The sequence below is a fragment of the Stegodyphus dumicola genome, chromosome 9 (genome assembly GCF_044657685.1).
Source record: "Stegodyphus dumicola isolate Sdum_Otavi_A_Nest chromosome 9, ASM4465768v1".
In the NCBI taxonomy this organism is placed as follows: domain Eukaryota; kingdom Metazoa; phylum Arthropoda; class Arachnida; order Araneae; family Eresidae; genus Stegodyphus; species Stegodyphus dumicola.
Genome location: NC_140776.1, coordinates 12,563,336 through 12,588,514, shown reverse-complemented (window position 1 = coordinate 12,588,514; position 25,179 = coordinate 12,563,336). Strand labels below are relative to the sequence as shown.

General features: G+C 32.6%; 1 protein-coding gene across 2 annotated transcripts in view; it reads right to left on the bottom strand.

Moving 5' to 3' along the window:
- caly (ubiquitin carboxyl-terminal hydrolase calypso) overlaps positions 1 to 25,179 on the bottom strand; it is a 90,333-nt gene that overhangs the window by 2,354 nt on the left and 62,800 nt on the right. For both annotated transcript variants that reach the window (XM_085823228.1, XM_085823229.1), the window contains 4 exons: positions 23,717 to 23,916; positions 16,969 to 17,081; positions 2,476 to 3,328; positions 1,891 to 1,983 (listed from right to left, as the gene is read on the bottom strand). In XM_085823228.1, the coding sequence (XP_085679354.1) occupies positions 1,891 to 1,983; positions 2,476 to 3,328; positions 16,969 to 17,081; positions 23,717 to 23,916 (1,259 nt within the window). The remainder of the gene's footprint in view (positions 1 to 1,890; positions 1,984 to 2,475; positions 3,329 to 16,968; positions 17,082 to 23,716; positions 23,917 to 25,179) is intronic.

Below are 25,179 nucleotides of genomic sequence, written 5' to 3'. Positions count from 1 at the left end.
TCAGCTGAGGATGGTGGTTCGGTAAAACCATCCAAACTAGTTCTGTGAAAATTTGAAAATATAACACTGATTTTTGTTGTTTGACTTCTGAATTAGTATTTTTTCGGCGTGTTATTGTGTCTTAAATACATGCTTGTTATTGCGATTTTGATTGTCACATTGGCGTGTTTCTCTTCTATTCTAACGCGGTTTACTTTAAACACAGACAAATGTGACTCAACTGGACAGTCTACAGCATTTCTTCAATTTGCATGAGAGTTAGGAACCTTAGATAATGTACAACACGAACTCATAATAACTGAAAATGATAATTTTGTTCCAGAAATTACTCCATATTTGAAATGATTTGTGAGAACTGCACAAAACAGATATGAGAACAAATTGAGCTACACCAATAAAAACAAATGCAATATGCTCATAAGAAATGACAAGAAACTCCCAATTTACTTCTGAAGATAAATTTGGTTTATGCGATTACGCAAAGCCTCGACAGCTATCTGCCAAAGAGGAGGGATGCCTTTGTTGAGGACTTTCTAAGGGAAACTGGCTCGTATAGACATTACATATGGAGAAAACCACGAAAACGTCCATGCAGCGAGCCCATTCATGGGATTCAAACCTTGGACCGAACTACCAGTGTTCAGTCAGTATCGTTCAGCCGCTAATGGGCACTTCTGATCCCAATGAATCAGATAAAATTCTTGCAAATATCATGTTTCAGCCTTGAAAACCATTTCAAGATTTCAGGTCATATAACTTCAGTGGCTCCCTTGAAGAAAAAAACATGTCCAAAATGTGTAATAGCCATCAAACCTGTATCCGTTTCAAAAGTGGCTACTACTCGTTAAACTCGAGCCAATCCATTTTGTTCTTCACCTACTGCACAAAGTAGACAAATGTCAGTTCCTGACTTCTTGCTGAGATGTCTACAAAGTCAGAAGAGGATGTAACAGAGCTATTTGGATGTAACCGAACTATTTTATTGAATGCCATCTAGTGGGAATGAGAACAACTTATAGTTAGTCGACCTCAAGCTGAGATGAGAATAGGTTCTCCGATATTATATCTCCGTGACTCAAACGTTAATTCTAAATGTTAGGTGCTCCGTTTTGGTGTATGTTCCATTTTTATATATATTATCTTTATAACTGTTCCTGTGCTTTGTTAATAAATACTTTTAGAGCTAAACTGCATTTGTGTTTTTAGAAGAATGTTACAACTATTTATTTTTGCAAGCACACACAGATATCTGCTAATATATATTAAGATTTTCAATGCTTAGGTACTTCTAATTATATTTCTTCATTAGTTAACATTACTTCATTTTTTACTCATCTTTATTATTTTTCTAGCTGGAATATATTTTTTATCCATGAAATAAATATGCTTTCATCAATACTTCATCCAAATACACATACACTGCTACTTTATCTTTGTTTTAATCCAAAAAGTAATTTAAGTATATGCAAAAACAACCATAAAGTTCATTTTCACGTAATTCGTGATTCAAATGTGACAAAATGGTTTTGAAATTGCCTTTTTGACAAATATCTGAAGAAAATAAAAATCCTGAATGTCTTATATTTTATACAAGTTGTTTACTATATCACCTTGTACACAGATTTAGTTATCAAATATGCAATGAAAGAATGTATTCTTTGTTTTTAAAAGATGACGTACTGGATAACATATATCATTGCAAACCGCGAGGTAAAAGTTTTAATGAGATTAAAATCGAGCAAATGCTGAAACTTTCAAACACTGAGGGAGGTTACAGTACATCTAGCTTTTTACTTTTTTAAAAGTATTCTTAGTATCTGTTGTGTTTTGTTTTTGGGAATTGCATACAATTACTTTCACTTGCATAATATCCAAAATTATTTTACTCACTTTATATTTTTTCCTCTTCTCAATTTCATCATGAAGATTACTTTCACATATAGCTATTTCAGTCTCAACAGTTTTCAAAAGTGCCAGCAAATCCTAACGTGAAAGTCAGTAAGATGCAGGTTTTATACCACAGTTTAAACAAATTTATTAAATCTAACTTAAATGAAAAATATGATTACATTCATATCACATTTCATTATATTTTAAATAATAATAATTTTCCCATATATAGTCTATTTTATCATTATTATTATTAATCTAATCATTAATTAATTAAATGCTGTCAAAGCCATAACTGAAAATTTTATGTTAACATTTTGACAAGAAACACCAGTGTTCTGGAGACTGTTAATACATAATTTATAAAAATAACTTTTAAAATTCATGCACACATTACAATATAACACACATTCTTAGATTATTATATCTTTGTAAATTCTCAAGATAAATAAATAAATAAATAAAAAATTATTAAATCTTATACCATTTACTGGCTTTTTTATTGGGAAGGGTGAAGAAGTTACAATTCATATATAAAGGAAGAATAACACACATAGGAATAACAACAAATATATAAACACATACCTTTGGTGCAAATCTGTGAGGTTCAATCAACTGAGGACGTTTAGATGAGACAGATCCATTATTTTTAGAACTTACATTTTCACTAAGATTGGAATTAGAATTTTTTGGGTTTGATTCTTGGTATTCTTTGGATGCATTTAAATGGTCTGAACTATTTTCGTTAGTCAAAGATTCAACACATATTTTTTTTACAGGAGATTCTTCCATAGTTTCTTCAGGGTCATCAGCCCTTTTCCCACAGTCTGCAGACTTAGATCCATCAGAAGAAGAAGTTTCCATTTTCGTCAACGATATATCACCAGAGCAGCCTGAACTCATACGAATGACAACAAACTTTTTAATGTCTCTAACGTCATCAAAAATAGAGGATTCAGGAGGCCTACCTTTTACAGAGTTAGGACTACACTGACTGAAATTACTATGCATAGATTGAACTGGAGAATTGAATGCACTTCCAACTTCAGAAGAAGTGTCAGTGCTTGAAGCACTCGGAGCTGGGGATGCTTCAAACTTTGTTTGGATACTGAGTGGTTTCATTAAATCAGGTGAAGTATTGATTGACAATGGCACCATTGCATTTTCATTTCTCTCTGTTGGAGATTTGACATCTGTAGTAGTAACACTATTAGAGTTATTGCTCATGATTTCTTTTTCTGGAACTCGAGAATCATCATCAGAATAGTCTGAACCACTATAATCTTCATAATGAGGCTGACAATCAGATCTACCTGAAGTTAAACCCTCCATGAGAGGGCTTTTGGCATAGTTGTGATTGTCCAGAGCAGCTGGTAACTTTGGGTATGGTGAACTTCTGTCTTGATTCTGAGGAACAGTTTTTTGTTTGGCTTCCAAGCTATATATGAAAAGTAACAAATTGTTAAAAAAGATAGATTAAAAAAGTCATATCTAGTTACTTCACTTTTAAAAATATTATGTTACATCACTATAACAACATTGTGTAATAGTAGTAATAATCAAACTGTAATAGCAGTTCTTTGTATTCTATATAATTTTATTTTGTCGACAAAAATTAAAATTTTGGCAAACTACATTCATTTGATGGATTATTAAAAATCATAGCAATATGCTATCTATATATAAATAGATAGCAAAACTGACCAATCAAAAATAGATTTTAAAAACTGAGACATGAGAAGCATTAACCTGAAAACAAACATATATAACCAATAAATATAAATTTAAATAAAAAAAATATTAAATACAATATCCTATCAATTTTTGAACCACAATAGAATACCCAATTAGTAATTACAGAGAAAATATGCGAACTGCAAATTTCACTTTTGAAGCAGAAATAGTTACAGCTAAAATAAATCCAGCTTTTTTTTTTTTTAAGCTTTTATTAAATTTCTGCTGTATTTCATATAAGCAATATTTTAAATTAAATTAAATGTACTTTTTAAAGCTTATTTTTTATGACATAATATTTATACTGTGTACACAGAAACAATTAAATGCACTCAACTGTTTTACGATCCTTTGACTAATCCAAATTAAACAAGCCTAACTGTAGTTTAAACTAGATTAATTGCAGATAATTGGGGATAAAATTATTACAAAATCAAAATAAACCTTAAACTGATACATCATCTATTTAAAAAAGTAATAATAATAATAATTCAAGAGAAAATGAATATTTTTCTTATATATAGCGTTACTGCCATATAATTCAACTTGCTTTTGACACTGATGTCTTTCCTCAACATCTTATAATCTCATATATATTTACATCACTATTTCCTCAGCAAAAATATGCTCTTAGAATGAGAACGGTATCAACACCAAATTACGTATTAATAACCAAATATTAAATGGAAATCTTCAGAAATGTGCCCTAAAATCTTCTTAAATTATTAAATATTCAACTTTGAAAAAGAGAACTAAATTTGTTCACTGAGTGAAAATAGTGTATAACTGAAAAGAGTTTCTGTTTAATGTCTAGTAACACTCACTGAGTTAACTTGGGTATACTGAACTACATTACTTCCGCACACCTAAGTAAATGTATTCAAGATTTTGGGGGGCGGCTTTGGCCCTATAAATACAACAGAATGTATCTGCTATAGTTTTGATTTAAAATAAAATTTAAAAAAAAAAAAAAAAAACTTTTTGAATTTTTCTTGGTGCATCAGGCTGTGGTCTCAAACTGATGACTCCATAAGCATCTTTATGCGGTCCACAAAGACATTTTAATTATGAATTCATTGCAAATATAATATTATAAAGATTTTAATTATTTCAAGTCCAAATTTACATTATTTTCATTACCGTTAAAATTAACATCAATAACGCAACAGAAAATCTGTAAATGGAGCTAACTAATTTGTAATGTAATATAAATCTTATTCAAAGATTTGGAGATACACATTTTATTAACTTTTATTATTCTTGTCAAAAAAATTAATAAATTCAGTTATGAATTTTTGCACTAAGAATAATCTTGTTTGGGAATACAGTCAATTCTGATTAATCGGACCACACCTGGAAGCGATTGTTTTGGTTCTAATAAACCGGCTGGTCTGATTATACGAACATGGCCTATGTTGTAAGACGGGACGTGCTATATGTAGCAAACAGTAAATGTACATGTAAATAACATACTAAAATGCAGTTATGATCTTTTTTGTGCAGTACACATGTATAGCAAACATACATGTACAAACAAGAACTACAGTCGAACTTTTTTCATTGAGAAAATTAATTTAGAAACAAACTCTAAGAAACAATCTTGAGAAAATTAATTTAGAAACAAACTCTAAGAAACAATCTTGAGAAAATTAATTTAGAAACAAACTCTAAGAAACAATCTTGAGAAAATTAATTTAAAAACAAACTCTAAGAAACAATCTCCACGATACTCAGCATGCAAAACACAAAACGAGTTCTTACCAAGTTCCAGTCAACATTTGAAGAACTTATCCAATGTGATCTGACATGTTCTCTTGACGGATTGCACGTGAACGAAATCACCACAAACATCTAATGCAGCAATGGGACTGCCTTCATTTCCCTCCTGCATGAAATACTGACGCAAAGTTTCAATGCATTTCCTCGCATCCTGTGTTGTCACTTGCACCACTTATTAGCGGCATCATCATCACTTTCTTGGTCTTCCGATGCTGTCGTGTGTTTTGCTGCTACTCGAGCAACGATTGCAGCATCATAATCTTCATTTTCATCGTAGCATTGAAGCTCCTTGTCAAGGGATAAAAATTCTTCGCAATTTTGTACCTGTTGAAGTTCCACACGTAAATCATCTTTTTACTTTCAATGAGCATGTCCACATCCATCTCCAAAACCAAGTGCTTAATGCCACAGTGAGAAAAACAGTTCTGAATTGTCTCACTGCTCACTTTTCGCCAGCTGTGGGCCACAAATGTACTTGCTTGTAAGATGCTGACCTTTTGACTGTGCTGGCTTTTGATGATGAGGTCAGCAGACTTTCTTTAATTGCTTCAAGGATGTAATTAATGAGGATGTGCTGCACAACTGTCAAGAAGAACCTGCACTTTTCTCAACTGGAATTGTAGCTCTCTGTCCCAATCCTTCAACCATTCTTTAACCCTTTGAAGGGCGGTATATAAAATAATTTAAACTGTGGTAAAATTTTGCATGAATTATAACTTATGGACCCTAGAGACACAAAATTGAGACTTAAAAAAAATCTAGAGCGAAATCCTAAATTTTGAGAACCGGTATATATTTTATACCGGCGCCTCTCTAAGACATTTTTTTTCCAGGGAGGTGCCAATTGTTAATTTTTGATTTTCAAATTAATTTTGCGTACTTTTGATGTGCGTCTGTAGAGATGGGTGATTGAATACAGTTATGCAAGTCTGAAGACAAAAACTTAAAATTTCGGTTGAAATTTAAAATTTTAAAACTAAAATTTCTATTTTTATACACTTTCATGATGCAAACCGGCTGAACATACTTATGTAAAATATGGGTAAAAAGTATTTGAATTTGATTTAAATTCAATATTATTATTTTATAAAAAAATAGTAAATATGACACTGCATGCGTAAATCATATGCTGTAACTGAACTAGTATAATATTATAAGGAGATATAACAGCCAAAAAATTTTAAAAATTAAAAAATGAAACACTAGGACTCAGATGAGAAAGTATGTTGAATTTCTGAAGTAATATTTTATGCTTTAGTTAATATGTAAAAAAACCATGGTTCATGCTATGATACGAAGAATCCCCCTCCCCACGCACACACTTTCGATTATTGAGAACCGTAAGGCCCCCCCTTTTTTTTGTAAATATAGGTTGTAATATATTTTTTGTTTAGGAAGAAACATCGTTAAACAACTTTATTATTTTATACACCTGAAAGCTTTTATTTCGATTTTCAAGCCCTTTGGCCTCCTAGGGGCTCCTTTTCAACTTTTGGATAAATTCTAGTTTGCATCTTACGGGCCTTAGAAATATTTTTTCTCATTTCACAAACTGTGAAATTTATTTCAAAAACAACCTAACCCTTAATTTCTCTTGCGTTCCCTAGTCTTTCATCTGAAATGAACAAAGACGATAAGAATAAAAGCATGCTTTCAAATCAGCAGTTTTTGTGATTACACGAGATTACAAGAGATGGACCTTCAGTACACTTCCATTTCCCGTATTTTTAAGTGAGCTTTCACTTTGTCTGATCTTATCACACTACACAAAGGGAAGAAGGCTTGACTCCCGAATGACAAATCAGTTGTCAATCACCTCCTTTCATTTTCGTTGGATTCTAGGATTTTGGAAAACAGGAAGCAAAGGGTGTATATTGGGGACTAACATGCCACATTTAACGCTACAATTGTGTAAAATTTTGACCCCAGATGGCAATTTCGAAATCAATGAGTCTTTCTCTTGGGAAAGGGTGAAGTGCCGAAGTTAAAATTTTAGCTAAATAGAGACGAATGAAACTCGCGCAGAGTCAAAAAAAAAAAAAGAATAAAAAGAAACAAATATACTTGTATTCAGTCCTAGTGCTGGGTCAGTAAACTCCCCATCCCTTCATGAACATAATACTGAATCCTAAACAACTTGTAAATTAATCATAAACAAATTGTTACATCATAAACTACTATAATGTAAAGAAATGCTGTCATCTCTCACAGTACAGAAGGAGAAGTCTGGTGCTGCCATCTATTGGTAAGTTACCCTCAGTAGGGGCACCGGTATATATTATATACCGGTATTAAAAATGTATACATAATCTTTTAATTATCAGTTTTGATTGAAATGCAGTAAATATAAAAGGTTCAGCATCTGTACGTCATATATTTGGAGATTTTGAATTTTTCTTTCCCTCCAATAGAATTTATCAATCTTCAAACATGATACCTTGGAACGAGGTATATTAATTTCATAACTGCAAAATATTGATCATTCATAGGGTGGTGCTGCCATTTACAATCGAAAGGAAACACTAGAAACTTACGATTATAGCTTTTGGTGTAGATAAATTATAATTTTTTCCGAGGTTAAAAAATTGACAAACAACCGGTATATATTATATACCGGTGCCCTTCAAAGGGTTAAAAAGTTCAGATGTCATCGACACATTTCTGTTCGCAGTATACACAACTGGTAAACTGTCCATCCTAAGTCCTTTAAAGCAGCGAGGCTTAGTGCTTTTTCCTGTAACCAACAGCTTCCTCTTGTTCATTCCTGACATGTTTGAGTAGCACAAAACAGTTACGCCATTCATCGTTTTTTTGGAGCCAGAGAGTGCAACATGTTTGTAATTTAACAAGCCATCCGGTGTAGCTCGATAATACAGCCCAGTCTCATCAGCATTGTAGATATCCTCTGCTGAAAAATTTTCAAGAAGCTCGGGCAGTTTTGTTGATTTCTGTTCTTCAGCATTTGCACTATCAGCACTTTCTTTCTCGTCATGTGCTTTTTTGAATTTTATGTCATGTCTAGATTTCCATCGAGACAACCAACCGTCCGTAGCTTTCAAGTTGTCGTAGCCCAGCTTTTTAGCGAGTTTTTCTGCTTTGCATTTTAACATTGGGCTGCTTACTGGCACAGCTCTTCCAGCAATAATAGCAAACCATTCATTAAGGGCCTCATCAACGGCTGGATCCTTGCCTTCATGCTTCCGTTTTTTGAAAGTTCCTCCTCGTCCTTTACATTGTGCCCATTCTTCTCGCAGCTCATTATCTTTCTTTATCAAGCGCGAAATTGTACTTTTTGCTGTTCTGGTAATTTCCACCAACTGATGTTGACTAGTGTTTCGTGGTTGTTGTTTGACTTATCCAGGAAACCACTTTTTTTGCAGTTAACACGCTGTCCCGTTGTGGCATTTTGGCATGGGAGACAAGACACGCTCACAGTTCACTGACTAAAGTGGTCTGAAGAAACCTTGGTGTTTCGGGGTCAAGTGGGAGATAAAATGCTCGCCATTCAAAGCTTTGCCATTAAAATCATCCCGAAAGGGTGGTGAAATAATAGCTTTGTACCTTTAATCATGATTGACATGCGGGAATTCCTTTCAGGTGGAGCAAGACACTCTATTGTTCACTTGCTTGAAAATCAGAGACGCAGTGGGACCAATAACCTCGCTGGCAGCTACTGATGCCTCAGTTTTAAGAAAAGTCAAAGAAAATGGTGTGCATGTTCACCTCCCACTAGTTTTGCTCTTGTCAGGCACTTTAAGGAATTCTGACCTTTAATAAAGCATTCTCCTGGGGAACTCAGCTACAGATCCTCCCATATGTCGAGGACCACCTGTACATTCACTGTACGCAGCCGACTTGGGGTTTCTGTTTCTCATTCGCTCTCACACATTTTTGTACAATTAAATGGAATTTTGGTCCAAATAAGAGAATAATATTAGGCTTATGTACATAGGATTTGTTTCGGTTCTTTAGGATTCGGTCCGAAAAAGCAGCTGGTCTGATTATCCGGTGGTACAATTAACCAGGTTTGACTGTACATTCATAAATGAACAGTTTTCTCCAGCGCCGGATATTAATCGGAAAATCTGATATCGACACTGCATCACTTTCTCATATGGCCTATTAAATTATACACATTTTTTTCATGAACCTTTTAAACTTATTTCCTCGAATTATAGTAACTTAATTAACTGATTCCTCATGGCAAGTTGAAAATGACATTAAAAATTGCAAATTCCGAAATTAAATATCCCAGTCAATTTTTGTTGTATGGCAGTCAAATTTCTCATAATTTTATTTTTTCATAACAAGTATAAAACTTTCCCAAATATATTTATAGGAACTACGAGGCCACATTAAAAATTAGATATCAATATTTGTCAAAAATTCCTTTTCTTATAAAAAATTTGACATTGGCAAAACATGAATATTTTCATCATTTAAAACAGTTATGTAATTGGAAGTATATGACTACAAGCAACAACTACTAAAATAAAGGCTAGGTAAGGGAATATGTATATATGTACACTGGTGTGCAAAAATTAAGGAAGAGACGGTTTTTTCAATATAACTTTGTACAAAAGCTTTCCAAATCAACACATTTAATACCGTAAGATCCCCAATACGTAAGGACATGAGTAATGTAAGCAACACTTACTAAAAGATAAATCAGAGAGATAAAAAGAAGCTTTATTGAAAAAGTAGCATGGAGCGCAATGCGACTGAAGGCCGAAACATCCCTGTGATGGGTGTCCAGCAAGAAACATGCGGTCTTTAATAGGGGATATGATCTCCCCTGACTGCTAGGCAGGTTTCACAGAGTCTGCCCATGCTGAGAATGAGGGTGTCAATGAGTTGTTGAGGCACTGCTACCCATTCGTCTTGCAGTGCCAATCAAAGCTCCGGAATCGTTACTGGTGGTAAGGTACGAGCTGCCAAGCATCTGCCTAGAAAATCCCATACATGCTCGATAGGATTGAGATCCGGAGATCGTGCTGGCCAATCCATACGTTCAATATCCTCACTCTCTAAGAGCTGTTTGGCAGCTACTGTGCGATGACATGGTGCATTGTCATCCATGAAAAGGAACTGCGGACCCATAGCGCCTCTAAAAAGATGCACATATGGAAGAAGAATCTCGTTACAATAACAGGTCCCATTGACTGAACCTGCGTTGAAGATGTGAAGGTCTGTACGACTACCAAGCATAATGCCTCCCCAAACGAGAACACCGCCACCTCCATACCTGTCCCTTTCGATGATGTTCGAGGGATGATTGCGGCTTCCCCGCTCGCTCCAGATGAGTATGCGATGAGAATCGCTACTCAGACTGAATCTGCTCTCATCTGTAAAGAGTACTCATCCCCATTCATTGTCTCTCCAATTCCGGTGTTCCCGGCACCACAGAGAACACCTTCTTCGATGGGCAGGTGTTACAGGTACACACTGTACAGGGCGTCGTGCAAACAGACCACCACCGTGCAGTCTTCTGGCCACGGTAAAACGTGATATCGGTCGTCCAGTCGCCCGTGTCGTGTGTCTAGCAATTTCTCCCGCTGTCTGCCGCCTGTTTCTTCTGGCCTGTAAGGCAATATACCGGTCATCTGCGGATGTGGTTCCTCATGGACGACCACTACTAAACCCCCGGATAGCTGTTCCTGTAGTTTGAAATTGTCTCCAAAGTCGTGAAACGATGCTGTGAGCAATTCCGAAATCTGCAGCCACACTTGTCACACTGCGGCCTTTCTCCAACTTCCCATTGATTTGAACTCGGGTAAAAGCATCCAGATGTTGTCTAACAGATTGATTATTCGCCATTTCTCGCTGAGGCAGCAACTCGGTGTGATTTTAACTGCTATATGGCGTGCAATCTCTTTGCCAGAAATACTGATCTTACACCGACAACATGCTTTATACTACTCAGACACTCCCATGATTTCTACCTGTATATCTGCGCATGTGCTACCGTACATCACCTTACTTAATCTCCTGATTGGTTTTTCTGTCCGGTCTGCCTCTTCGTTCAGCTGATATGCTAATTTTTCGACTTCGTCCTTAATTTTTGCACACCAGTGTATACACACATTTGGTACTGCTGATTGTAATAGAAAAGGGAGTTGCATAACTAGACATAATAGCAGACCCATATGCAAAATTTCAGTGTTCTACGGCAATCATTTAGCGTTATACGAGATATGTCGCGGGGGGGGGGGGAACCTTTTACGCAAAGAAAAGAGGAAAAAATTAGTTCTTTATTCTGTCTATACATACAGATGTAATGGAATAAAATGTCCAAATGAATACTTCTGGTGAAATATGACACCCGAAATTTTTCATGATTACAATACTTTCTTTACTTCATATAAGATAATAAAAAGCCACTTGACTGATGAGCATTTACAATCTGTGATGTAAATAATTTCTAATAATTTTTCTCTCAGGCTGCAAGCATTTAAAAATTAAAACACCATAAAGTGTCATTATGTAGTTAAAAATAAAAGAAATTTATTTATTCTCAAGATTTGGTCTACTTGGAGAATTTTCTCCAAAAAGTTACGGCAGATTTTATAGTTTCTTTCCACTGAAATTAAAAAACGTTATTTCATGATTAATTAAACTTATTAGAGCTATTTTAAATAAATTATAGTCCTAAAATTTAATATCTATCTGTCATATTACAAAGCATAACCAACAAAAATATCTTGTAGGTATCAGATTTCAGACAGAAAATAGATCACGCACGCGACCGGTTAGAAAGCTAAGAATTTGAGACCACTGTATTAAGGGTTTAGTTTTCTTCTGTTGATAATAAAATAGTACATATTGTGATTTTATGAAAAGAACTGTATAACTGCTCTATAGTAACATATATGAAGTACAGAAGCAAATATACAAGCCTTTGAATGAGCAATTAAAGATTTGTACTAACAACCAAGTTATTTCTAAAATATTAGTTTTTTTAACCAAATAAATTGTAAATTTGGGAATAATTCTTTCCAAATTCGGGGAATTTTCTGAATTTCATAATCATATTTAACATTTTAATAGCAGCAGATAATTCTCCAATGTTGTATGGCATTTTATTTTCTAGCAATCTGATATAAAACTTCGTATGCTACAAGTATGCTTCTCTTGTTATCGATCATAAATTCCGCAAAATATTAATATCTTTATTTGAAGATTTTAACAGTCATTCAAAATATTCTTTTGAATAACCAATATATAAAAAATGGTAGGATTCCACATGCCTATATAATTTAGATCGTTTCAAACGCTCCATACCCAAAATTTTATTGCAAATTAAACGAGATTTTTCAGTGCCATCACAGGTGTTTAAAGTAAAACCAAATAGGAGAAATGTCTTAGCAGATTTTCTATTCTGCATATTACATGCCCTTTAGTAGTACTGCCATCCATACCATTATTTTTGGCATTCAAGTTCAACCATTTATCCAATAGTTTCTTTCTTTCTTTTTTTCCCTGAACAGTGGGCACTATTTTGTCTTTTTTTTTTTTTTTTTTTTTGACATTGACCACTCCTAAAGCTGGAATTGGTGGCCATTTTATTGTGGAGGCACCTAAGAGGCAGCTACTGTTAACTCCAATGACGGGACGGACAGGCTACAGCCGTTCTTTCTCTGTGATTCAAACCCAGGCCTTTTGGTATCGTAGTCGGCTCCCCTAACCACTATACCATCTGGGTGGCTATTTATCCAAGAGTAGAAAAAATTTTATCCTAAAACATAAATGAAATAACATCTCTCATAACAATCATTCAAATAAATATTAACTTTAATTCAGTAAAACAAAATAATGTACTGTTCTTGCGATGTACACACTTGTTGCAATGAAACAGAAACAGCAGACTATACTGGAAAAGCATTAATGCTACACTATAGTCTGTTACTCAAAATAGGCACTTCGAGTTCATAGCAACCCTTCTCCTATTACAAGCATGACATATGGCACCATCACCAAACAGAGGAAATCAGGAGATTTCAGCAAACTAGAGGATTCAACCTTTTTCCGCAGCAGTCATTGCCATGGTTCTGAGCTATTCATGGTTTGGGGAGAAGAAACAGCCTTGAAATGCCTATACTAAAGTAACACTATAGTTGCAATGGTGGTGACCCTATTCTCAGCATGCCTGCGTGGCACACCGTATATTACATACCGTGTATCTGAGGCATATTTTGAATCTGAAGTAACTTATATGTTGAAATTGCAGTGTGGCACTGCTACTATTATGTGCTTGGTGGTATTTTTCAATATGCAAACATAATTTATAGTCTCACTCAGCCAATATTATGATTTTATATTTGCACTATTCTGGAGGATGTAATATATTAAATCAAAGTTAATAAAGGATGGGTTTGTTTCATATGATTATGGCAAAAAGGCTCAAGAGCTATCTGCCTAAGGGAAGAGATGCCTTTGTGGAGGACTTTCTAAGGAAAATTGACTTGTATACATGTTGCTTACTTAGAAAACCATGAAAACGCCTATACAGCCAGCCCATTTGCCAAGATTCGAATCCTGGTCGGAACCACTAGTGTTCAGCAACTTTGCCGCTCAGCCACTGGTGGGCCAGATAATAAAGGGATTGCAATTATTTTCTTTTTAATTCATGTATTTCAATTACATTTTTGCAATTCCAACATTTAATTTTGCAATCAATGCTGGTTTAGATAACCACAGCGATTAACATGACTTAATAGACATAATGTCTGTAATGGAGAATACATTTTATATTATAGAATTCAATAACATGGAATCCATTACTATTGCTCAATACAAATTTTGATCAAGCTCCAGAAAATTACCTTCCCCCCTCCCAAAAAAAAGACTGGTAAATGGAATTTAAAGCATAAGGTCATTTCGGCAAAAGTATAAGTCCTCGGCAACCTTATATATTCAACAGACAATTTTCAGAAATTTCATAAAAGTAGATAAATCATATCAACAGGAAATTCTAAATTGCCTTTATTTCTGAGGCATCAAAATTAATCATTCTCAAGATAATGGCTTTGCTGTCTGCTCAGTACACTGATGGGATCATTTTTCATTTGTATTTTTCCATAGAAGAATACTTAATATTTGATTTTAGAGAACTGAAAATTTGAAAATAACAATGTTATGCATAAAAGATACAAGATGTTTTATGGCTTCTCTAATAAGGAAGCATACCAGGGGTGTTTGTGGGACCCCAAAAAATCCCCTGAAACTTTTATGGACTAACTACTGACATTTTTGGAGTTTCGAGAAGGGGGGGGAGAGAAATGAAAAATTACAGTTATGAAGTATTGAATGACCTAATTATAAAAGTTCAATGAATTACTTTTTTTGCAAAATTAATTACCACAAATTTTCAAACATATAAACTACTACATTTTATGTAAATATTTTAAATTACCTGAATTAATTCTTTTAAAAAATTTATCTAATTTCTGCTGCTTTTTTTTTATTTTTTTATTTTCTGATGTTTGTGTGCTTGTCTTTCTTTTGTGGTGAACTTCATAATTGCAGGAAGGTTGACTTTTATTTTCCTCATTTACAGTTGAAGAAATTTCCTCGAGAACTGCACATGCAGAGGTAGAAGCAGTTTGCTTTTCTGCTAATGTAGAAGGTTTTTCAAAGACTTCTATAGGTGATTCATCTGAAATAAATGTTTTTAAGTCCTCTTGATATGTTTTCCAACTTCTGCTCATATTCAGTGAGAGATCTTTGTGAATTGGATCAGTCATTGGATTTTTCGAGCCATATTTTTCACATGAGGTTTCTTTAGAAGCCATTAAATCATATTTAATAGTCTGCACTGCATCTAGAGAATCAATCTTAAGAGAGGTTCTATAGTCAGTGACAAGTGTATCCATTAAGTTGAATGCACTTTCCACTAATGGGCCATGGAAGCAGCTAAGGCAGACTTTGACCAATTTAGCCAATGTAGAATCATTTGTGAAATCATCTTTTAAATTAAAAACTTTAGACCAATATTTATCAATTGTACACTTGACTTGATTTCCACTTTCATCAGATGCGTAGAGCATTTCTTTGGTGATATCAATATCACTCTGGTATAACCTTATTCCAGCTTCTACTTTTGACTTTTCATTATCACTAAAAATATGGGACATAAAAAATGATAATTTTTCAAAAGTTAATATTGTACTGGTTTTACCTCTTAGCTCTGGATCTAATGCTGTAAAACTAATTAGATATGAATTTTTAAGGGGTAATTTCTGTTTCATATGCTGTGCTGTATTAGTATAAGGTTTTTCATCGGCGATAAACGAAGTTATTAATACCTCTTGGCGTGCTTTTCTTGTCACTATATCCAATGGCCGAGCATCAGTCTCCAGTAAGTCATCAGTACTTTTTGAATTAGCATAATTACTTAAAGTCATTGAATGTCTAATGCACTTTGAATATTTTATGTGCGTCACAGTTTTAGAATGATTTGTGAAAGCCTTGAATCTTTCCCCACCATACTTCAGCAGTGAGTTACAAAAAACACAATATGCTTGTCCAGCAACATTTATTTTCTTGCACCATGTGCCGATGGTATCCCCATTACCATCTCTCCGTTCAATCCAATTCCACCTACATGCATTCCGGACACCTTCTTCTAATTGTATAATATCACTATTTATATCAAGAAATTTCATAGTTAAATTCTCTTGCGTACATAAATAAAAAAATATTTCAATAAACGAAACGAAAAATTTACATGTGCATCAATAAATGAAACGAAAATTTTACACAGTGGAGAAAAAAAAGTTGAGAAGCGATCAATGACAAATAGCTAATACGGCGAAAAATCCCCCTTCTCTACTTATTGGTGCCACGCCAGGAGAGATAAGACCTTTGAACCCAGAGTCACGTGATCGCACATCTGGTCGAACGAAGTCTTTCCTTTTTTTTTTTCTGCCGCGCCTACTAGCCGAAAAGAATCCAGAAGAGAATGTCCGAGAACCGGGGGAATGAGTCATAACTCGCAATAAGGAAAGAACAAAAAAGTTTTTTTCCCCTTTTCACGCATTATCACTGCCTTTGGAGAAAGAAAGGAAAAGTTTTCACCACATACACTGACCTTGCGTTTTCTGCTTTCAAAGCAAACAAAATTACCCAGATCAAAATAAATAATTCATTATTATTCCTACTTTTTTTTAACGACGATATTCCGGGGATCAAAAGTTCAAAATCCCAGGAGCACAAACATCCCTGGCATACGGCCCTATCTCTCAGCATGAAGTGCCAATGCACCCAAATTTTTTTTATATGCTAATACTCGTACTTTGGTCGATGCCTCAACTACAGACATGTAACATTTTGTAAGCTGCTGCAATAAATTTACATACCTTCTGTGCAACTTTCTAAAAGGTTACATATAATTATTGCATGCATTACATGCAGTTACTGCATTTTTTTTCATAAATTACTGAAACTCAATAAAAAATAGTATTGAAAACTCAAAAATTTTGTAATAAACTTGTACATCTAACAAAAGCAAGGTAATATTTATAATAAAATATATAAAACATTGCAAATGAAATCAAAACTGCAAACCTGTAGGGTTGTGTACTTTCATCTTCAGTAGGACAGGGAGGTTTAGAATTCATAGCTGCAACAACAGCTGCATGATCATCAGATGTAAGTTCAGGATGTGTGAGTTTCACCAACTATAAAATAGAAGCTTCTAACTGAATATGAATTACTAAACTATTGACTGTCAATCAATAGACAATAAAAATTGTTAGATTTGAATAGAAAGGAAGGTGGAACTGTAACAATAATGAATATAATGTTTTTAAATAACCTGAATCTATACTTTGATATTTAATACCAGAAATTATCCACTTATGATTGTAAACTCGAGGTTATAAATTGTTAAATTTGAATAGGAAGCAAGGTGGAACTGTAACAATAATGAATATAATGTTTTTAAATAACCTGAACCTATACTTTGATATTTAATGCTAGAAATTATCCACTTAAGATAATATATGCAAGCTATGAATATATGGAAATATTATGCAAGTTACATAAAAAACATATACATTAAGTGTGAATGTTAAAGTAGAGCCAACAGATAAAATAGATCAAAAGCTTCTGTGGCACATGATAAAAATAATAATATTACAGGTACTTTTCAGCTCTTAAAGAAATGAAAAATTTTTGTAATTGAGAATACTCTTCTTAATGAGCAATCATCTCTATAGATCTAGGAATGTAACCAAATAATGTGATGTAATTTTAGAATGGTTTTAGTTAAAGAATGTCAGAGATATTTATGATAAGAATTTCATATTAAGCTTGAATGTGAAAGTACAGCCAACAAATAAAATAAAACAAAAGCTTCTGTGGCATGTGACCAAAAAAGTTATAGTACAGCTACTTTTCAGCTCTTATTACTGGACCTGGGAATACTCTTCTTAATATGGAATCATTTCAATAGATCTAGGAATGTAACAAAATAATATGGTGTAATTTTAAAATGGTATTAGTTAAAGAATGTCCAAGATATTTGTGATAAGAATTTCATATTTTTCATATTTCATATTACATTCATATGCATTACTATGTACTGTAATTACAATAATATAATAATAAAAATTAACTTATACTGTTTCCAATGTTTAAGCAATATTAGAAATTATTACACTACAGCTACAGAAAGGGGCTTTAAGAATAATTTCAATAAAGAATTTAAAGAAGCAAATGTTTTGGAATAAATATTTCTGTAACAGCTTATTATTTGGAAATGAGAAATATCATCTGCTACTTTTAAATTCCTTCTTCCTTTAAAATATCACATGTAAACAGCTGTGGATATGTTTCTGTGCTTTCCAAAATATTCCTATTCCAAATGTATGGTAGTGACATTTCTAAGCACAAAATAAGCAACATTATTAACTGGAAAGGAAAAAACTGTCCACCATTACTTTGATATGGAAAGACGACTCCAAATAAATACTCAAAAAGGTTACATGCCGTTTCTAAAGTTAAGTCACTGGTAACAAGGGAAAATCTGCCGACATAGAATTCAGTTGCAGTCTTTAAATACACGTGTAACAACAATAAATAAACCAAGATCTACAACTTCAAAAAGGTAAAAAACATAATGTTCACCAGTGCCAAATCATGTGGCAGAACAGTTTATAGAATCCTGTATGAAGCTAGTAGGAGATAAATGGAAATACACTGTGACCCTTGGCGAAACATGGGCTTACCTAAATGACTGCAAGAGAAAAAGATCTATTTATTATCAAAAACTAAGACAGAAAAAATATATAAACTTGGTTCTCTCAATGCAAAAAACATTTTATTGAAAGGTTTTTAATTGTCCCAGGATTTTCTTACAGTGGAAAATAAAAAGTTTGAAGAGTGGAAAAAAAGTGTTAAAATCAAAATGATAAATCAAGATAAGTTTCACATCCTTTGCAGAGGAAATTCCATCAAGACAAAGCAAACAAGTCATATTTCGAAAAGTACCACTGTGTTCCTTGAAAAAAATGATGACTGATACAGATATTCCATATATACCTTTTCATTGCAATTCTGTAAAATCCCAAAATTTCGTCTAAGAGCCATTGTGCCTGTGCTCTCTTGAAAAGAGCACTTTTTAAATGCAAATAGCTAGACATTATGACTGATAAGGAATGCATTGATGATAAGTGTTAGGTGATAATTTACCAATGCTGATATATTTATCAGATGAGATCGAGATTTTTTCATCTAAAAAATTTAAACGTGTATTGAATTCATCAAAAGATTATTTAAAAAAAATTCGGAATCACCTAAAAAAAAGTACTTGGAAAAATTGTTCTCTTGTATATGCAGTCATGCCTGTTAAAAAAGAATCCATTAGCATGCGCAGCAATGACATGTTCTATGTATACTAATATCGAGCTAAAACTCTATTTAGCTGATAATAAACAATGCATTGGATAAAACTAAAAACTGGATAAGGTTTGTCTCTATTTAAAGGAAACATATAAGGTTTTCTTCAACACATTTTTCTACAGATCAGCAAATGATACCTTATTTTTGTAGACATTCATACAAAATATTTCTCAAAGGAAAAAAATGTTCATTTCAACTGCAAAGTTTGGTGTTTTGTGGTTCTCTGAAGGGTATTTATATCATTTTGATACATATTCAGAAAAATCTTCAAGTACATCGACTGAGCTTGGACTGGGTAGATATGTTTAACTGATCTTTTAATTGTAGTGGAAGTTTCTTCAAATCATTAAGTACATTTTGTTAACTTTTTTGCATCACATATGTTATCAGAATTGAGTGAGCTGAAATTTCATGTGGATGGAGCAATTCTTGAGCACATATTAGGAAATTGTCCTACTGTATCTGTAAAAACCAAATGGAAAAAGAAGAATGTGGAACATATGACTTCACATTTGATAAAAAGCAGAGCACTGCAGTAATTCAATGGAATAACAGTTCCATCACAGCTATGACAACTAACTTAATAATATATAATATATAATTATAATATATAATTTATCCACCATAATATATAATTTATATAATATATAATTTATCCACCTTCACCATAATATATAATTTATCCACCTTCACCATAATATATAATTTATCCACCTTCAGGGACCAATAATTAGTGCAAGAGGTGCTCAAAAGAAAACAAATCTATATCCACAAAGCAACCTAAACTCATCAGAAATTACAACAAATGTATGGATGGGTGGACCTTCTGGATAATATAATTGTAAAGTGCAAGTAAAAAATAAGAAATGATGGTGGTGTATTTTTACAAATTTTACTGATGCAAGAAGCTTTATAAGATTGCCATAGATTCCTAAATTTCGCTGATAGATTTTCAAAGAAGTGTTGCATGGGGATTTCTGAAAACAAGGGAAGAATATTCTGAAAATTTGCAGCTTTCATCTTTTTCTTGTGTTGACCAAGCATCTTTCTTTCAAAATTTAGCCTCAAGCAAAATGAGGAATGATTCCACAAATCCCATTATCAAGAAAAATTCAACAAATAAAAGCTATGCAAATAATGTGGTAGTCAAATGATAATGGTTTGTTAATAAATGTAATACGCCTTTGCATAGCAAATGTTTCAGAGATTTCTATGCATCACAAAAGTAATTGGCTTTAACTGAGGTTGTCTTTTCGCAACAGTTTGTATCTTCAATAAAAATATAAAAATTTTTTTTTCCCTGTTACATGTTTACTTTTAGTTAGACTCCAATACATAAAAAAGATAGTAGAAGATTTTTATTAATTTCATTCAAGTGAAAGGTTGTCCCATTAATGGGTTAATGATAAACTGATACTGTGGTGAATAAATATTTTTAACAGAGTATAAAAGCTGAAAAACTAAATATGTATTTTAATAATAATGCCAAAATGAAATAAATATAATAAATTCTAAGAAATTTACCTCTGTTATGAAAAAAAGTGTAATTAGAAGCAACTGTTGCTCAATAGTTCTAGTTTGCAAGACCAGAAGACAAGTCAAAAGAGCAGTTGAGTAAGCTTTTCAAGAGTAGCTCATCATTTTCTAGACCTAATATCATTAAAGAATTTTTGATTTTTTTTTTTTTTTTTTTTTTTTTTTTTTTTATAAATTAGAAGCTACTATAGGAAACTATTATTTTATTACTTTTCTGATCCTGTAGCATCTCTTGCAGTCTGTCATGTTTATTCATATGATAATGAAGATAACATAAAAGAGAAATATGGTGACAGGTAAGCTCGTAGTTTTCAAGAAAGATCTAAAAAATCCTGATATACATTTTTCTGCTCTTAACATGAATTTCTTTGCTATTGATGCAGAAAAATCTTATGTAATTGCACTAGATTTCTTTGGAGTGACAAATAAATTGCTTAAGAGTATTTCTGACTCACAAATTCTATTTAGTTATGTATGTTTGACACTGAAACAATAAAGGAAGAAAGGATTGAAAGTGTCACAAACTTGAAAACATAATACAGGCCTTACGGAAAACTAAAAGAAAATGTTACAGAGGACTTCATGTGTTTTATTGAAACATTTTAATCTACTGAAAAAAGGTCATGCCCCTTTATGTTTTTTCTGAACATAATAATCTGGTATAATGTTCATAATACTGCAGAGTTCAATCTAGTACATTAGTCATACATTCAGTCAATAAAATTAATACAGCATTTCAGAAGGAAGGTACGCAATGCAACTTCTGAATGCAACACTAGATATTATTGAAATGTTTAGGACCAGTGATTTTAAAAATCCCAGCAAAAGTCAAGAGAAATGATTGCATATTTAAAGGATGTTAATTAAATTTATAAATACCAAACATGTGAAATGCATAATTCTAATTTTTTTTAGTCCAAAGGGATTTGAGTCCCGAAGGACTATTAGTTTTGTTTTGGCATTTTGCGTCGGACTCATAAATGTCGGTTCACTTTTCAAACTGTTGCCATAAAATGTTAGAGTCCTGCATTATATTTGAAGAAATTAAATAATGAAAAATCTGCATAAATGTATGTATATTTCTCGTATTGTGATAAAACAACAGTACATAGAACAATCGAATTTTGAATGACGCAATCCTACTACGAATATGAGCATGTGGAAGACCAAATTTGAAATTTGGAATTTGTTTTATGATCGATTTCCTATTTTTTAAAACTTTGACGAATTTTTGATTAACAAACTCAAGGATTTCAAAGCGAGCAATGGCAACGTTGTGCAGAAAAAACATTTTTATCTCCAGCGCGTGAGTCTCTGTATCGGAAATTCTAAAGATATGCTCGTTTTAAAACTATTTTGCGATATTGCTGTTGCACTGGATCTTATGGTTTAAGTGCGAAGAACATGATATTTAATAAAGAAAGGTAACACACAAAATGTTAAAAAACGCCCCTTTGGACGTAATTTAAAATCTGAAACATTTCAGATTTTTTTTTTTTTTTTTTTAAGAAAAGAAGGGATGAATCCACTTTAGAAGCAGATAATCAACAACAAATATATTATTTCTTCAATGCTGTAATTGAGAACACTGTTAAGTCTTTGAGAGAAAAATTTGAACAGCTAAGTCATTGTTTTGATGGGTCCAATGTTATTTGTCACATTAAGAATCTAACAGTAAATGGAGATCTAAATGGCAGTTGGATGCAGCACTATCATTGTATAGATAAGATGGCCAAGTACTAGTAGTTTGACCTAGATTTGATATCCATTGAGCAGACTGGATGGAGTTTTTATACTTTCCCTATGGGCTACATGAATAAAAGACAGTACCCCCTGAAAGCCTTCCACAAGGATATCCTTCCCTTAGGCAGTAGCATTATATAGATGTATTACAAAATGAATCAAAAAGAATTTTTTTAATGTGTTAGTTACACTGCTAATCTGTTAGTGCATGGCAGTACGTAGCTTCTGAAGCTAAAGCTATTTCTAATCTTCAATGAACGAAGGAGGGCAGAGTGGCAACAGAAAGGCAGATTTGACAGTGTGAAGTTAGGTATTCATTTCATAAAATGCAAAATATCAGAATATTTTGAAAAATAATTTAGAAAAAAAGTTACAGAAAAGAGCTCAGGGGGGAAAAATAATGGTTTTAAGTTTACATAAAGTAATAAGAAAGGGGGGAATTCATGTACACTGATCAAAAGTAATTAAAAAAAGAAAGTAAGACTAAGGCCCTTTTCTAGTGCGCTCAAAATTTCTACACACTGAACTTAAATTTAAAAATACTTTACAGGTTTGAATTAAGTGGAAATATTATAAAATTTTTCAATTTACTTTACTGAATTATGCATGTTAATAATATTACATTATTAATATTAAACCAAGTAAACATATTAAAAAGTGTTGCAGTACAGCTTTTTAATATGTGTACTTGGTTCAAGAAATCAAAGCAGTTTTTATAAATTGTTACTATGCAAAACACATTACCATAAATTCTGTAATTTTTATTTTCAAAATGCAGTGAGTGATAACGATAAATTAAATCCTATAACCTGGATTTGGTATAAATTACATGCAAAGTTAGTTAATTGACAATGGATTAAAGTTTTCTAATCTAAGCATTTCTAATCTTTCTTTTTAGTATTACTTTTATATCACATTAGAACGTTGTTTCCTTTAACGTTAGAAAATTGCTGCAACCATACTGAAAACAGTTCAGGATTTTTTCCCTTGTGCTCAAAGTATTACTGAATGCTTTAAAAAAAAGAATAAGCTGAAAGTATAATTATGGCATGCATAATGTGGCGTGACACATTCTATTTTTATATTTAAAGTTAAATGTAATGTGTAACAATATAAAAGAAAAAAATATTACCTGTTGTAAGGCTTCTAATACTATTTGCCTATTAGTTTTGAGTGTCCTTAATTTCTGTTCATACGCAATCCTACGATCAGGCACAACCGCCATCAGATTGAAGCGAACATCATGATAAGGTTCTCCTCCAGTGGCAATTCCTAATCTCTCTGTCATGACACGTCGAAACTTTTCAGTCCAGTCGTCTTCTCCACAAGGACCTTAGAAATGAAATATGTTTCATAAATGGAAAAATTTTTATAAGACATATCGATTAATACCCCCCACATATATATTACGTATGACATACATATTATGTATGTGCATATATTAGATATGCATATCTACATACATTATAATACATATGCATATCTTCATACATATTTATATGTCAATGAACATAATAACAGGCAATATGGGCATATTTCAATGACCAACAATTAAAGGAACTAATAAAACTAGGTGCTAAATTTAGACCAGTACAAAGAATCAGCAAGAACTACTGCCTAAACAGTATTTAAAATAACCCAAACGAATTTATAATTAAAATAGAATATAGTAAACAGAATACTCTTCCTCTTAATATTATTTTGATTTTCCTGTCAACAGCCAACCAACAGACTTCTTTTGAATTAAGCTCTCGACATTGCTTTCTATGTAAGATAGTTTTTAACACTCTCTCCCACATCTTTTATAATAAACTTTAACATTCCTCAAGCATCGGTATCAATGAAGTTCCTTTTCAGTTCAACAATATATGCAAACTTATTACCTAGGAACTGTACATTAGGATTTTAAGTATAATTTTTAGCCTATTTTGTTCCATATGCATGTATGTAAGCCCTTTTATTATTTAATAGTTCTAATTGTAGTCTTGTATTTGTTTGTAAGCATTACCAACATATAGTGTAATAACTAATTAACTAACTATATTCCCCACGAGTTCTTTAACAATATTTTTGTAAATAATCCTTTTTGATTGTATCAGGGAATTACATTTGGTCTGAAATTTATTAATTTAAATCTTATTAGTATAAATTTTATTTTTTAATTTTCACAGTTGGCAATAAATTCATTCAAACATAGAAAGAAGACGAAATATGATCATTCCCAAATTATTGTGGATTTTTAGGGGGAGAGCTAATTCCCTTTGAAAAATCAGTTTTCTTCCTGGAAATTGGCAATAATTTTCGTACCTTGTATGTAATGTTCTACTTTATTTTTATGTAGACTATTTTTTCTTTTATCTTATTTTGAAAGTCATGTATTTGATAAATACTCATACAAATTTTAAACTTTTAAGTTTCACTACTAGTTTATTAATATTTTATGTCTTTTCAAGATTTAATACGACTTAGTTTCAATCTGCAATAGTTTTTCATATCCTTTCCTAGATATATATATCTATATATGTGTGTGTGTGTGAGTGTCCTAGGAAAGGATATGAAAAACTATTTTATATATATATATATAAATGATATATA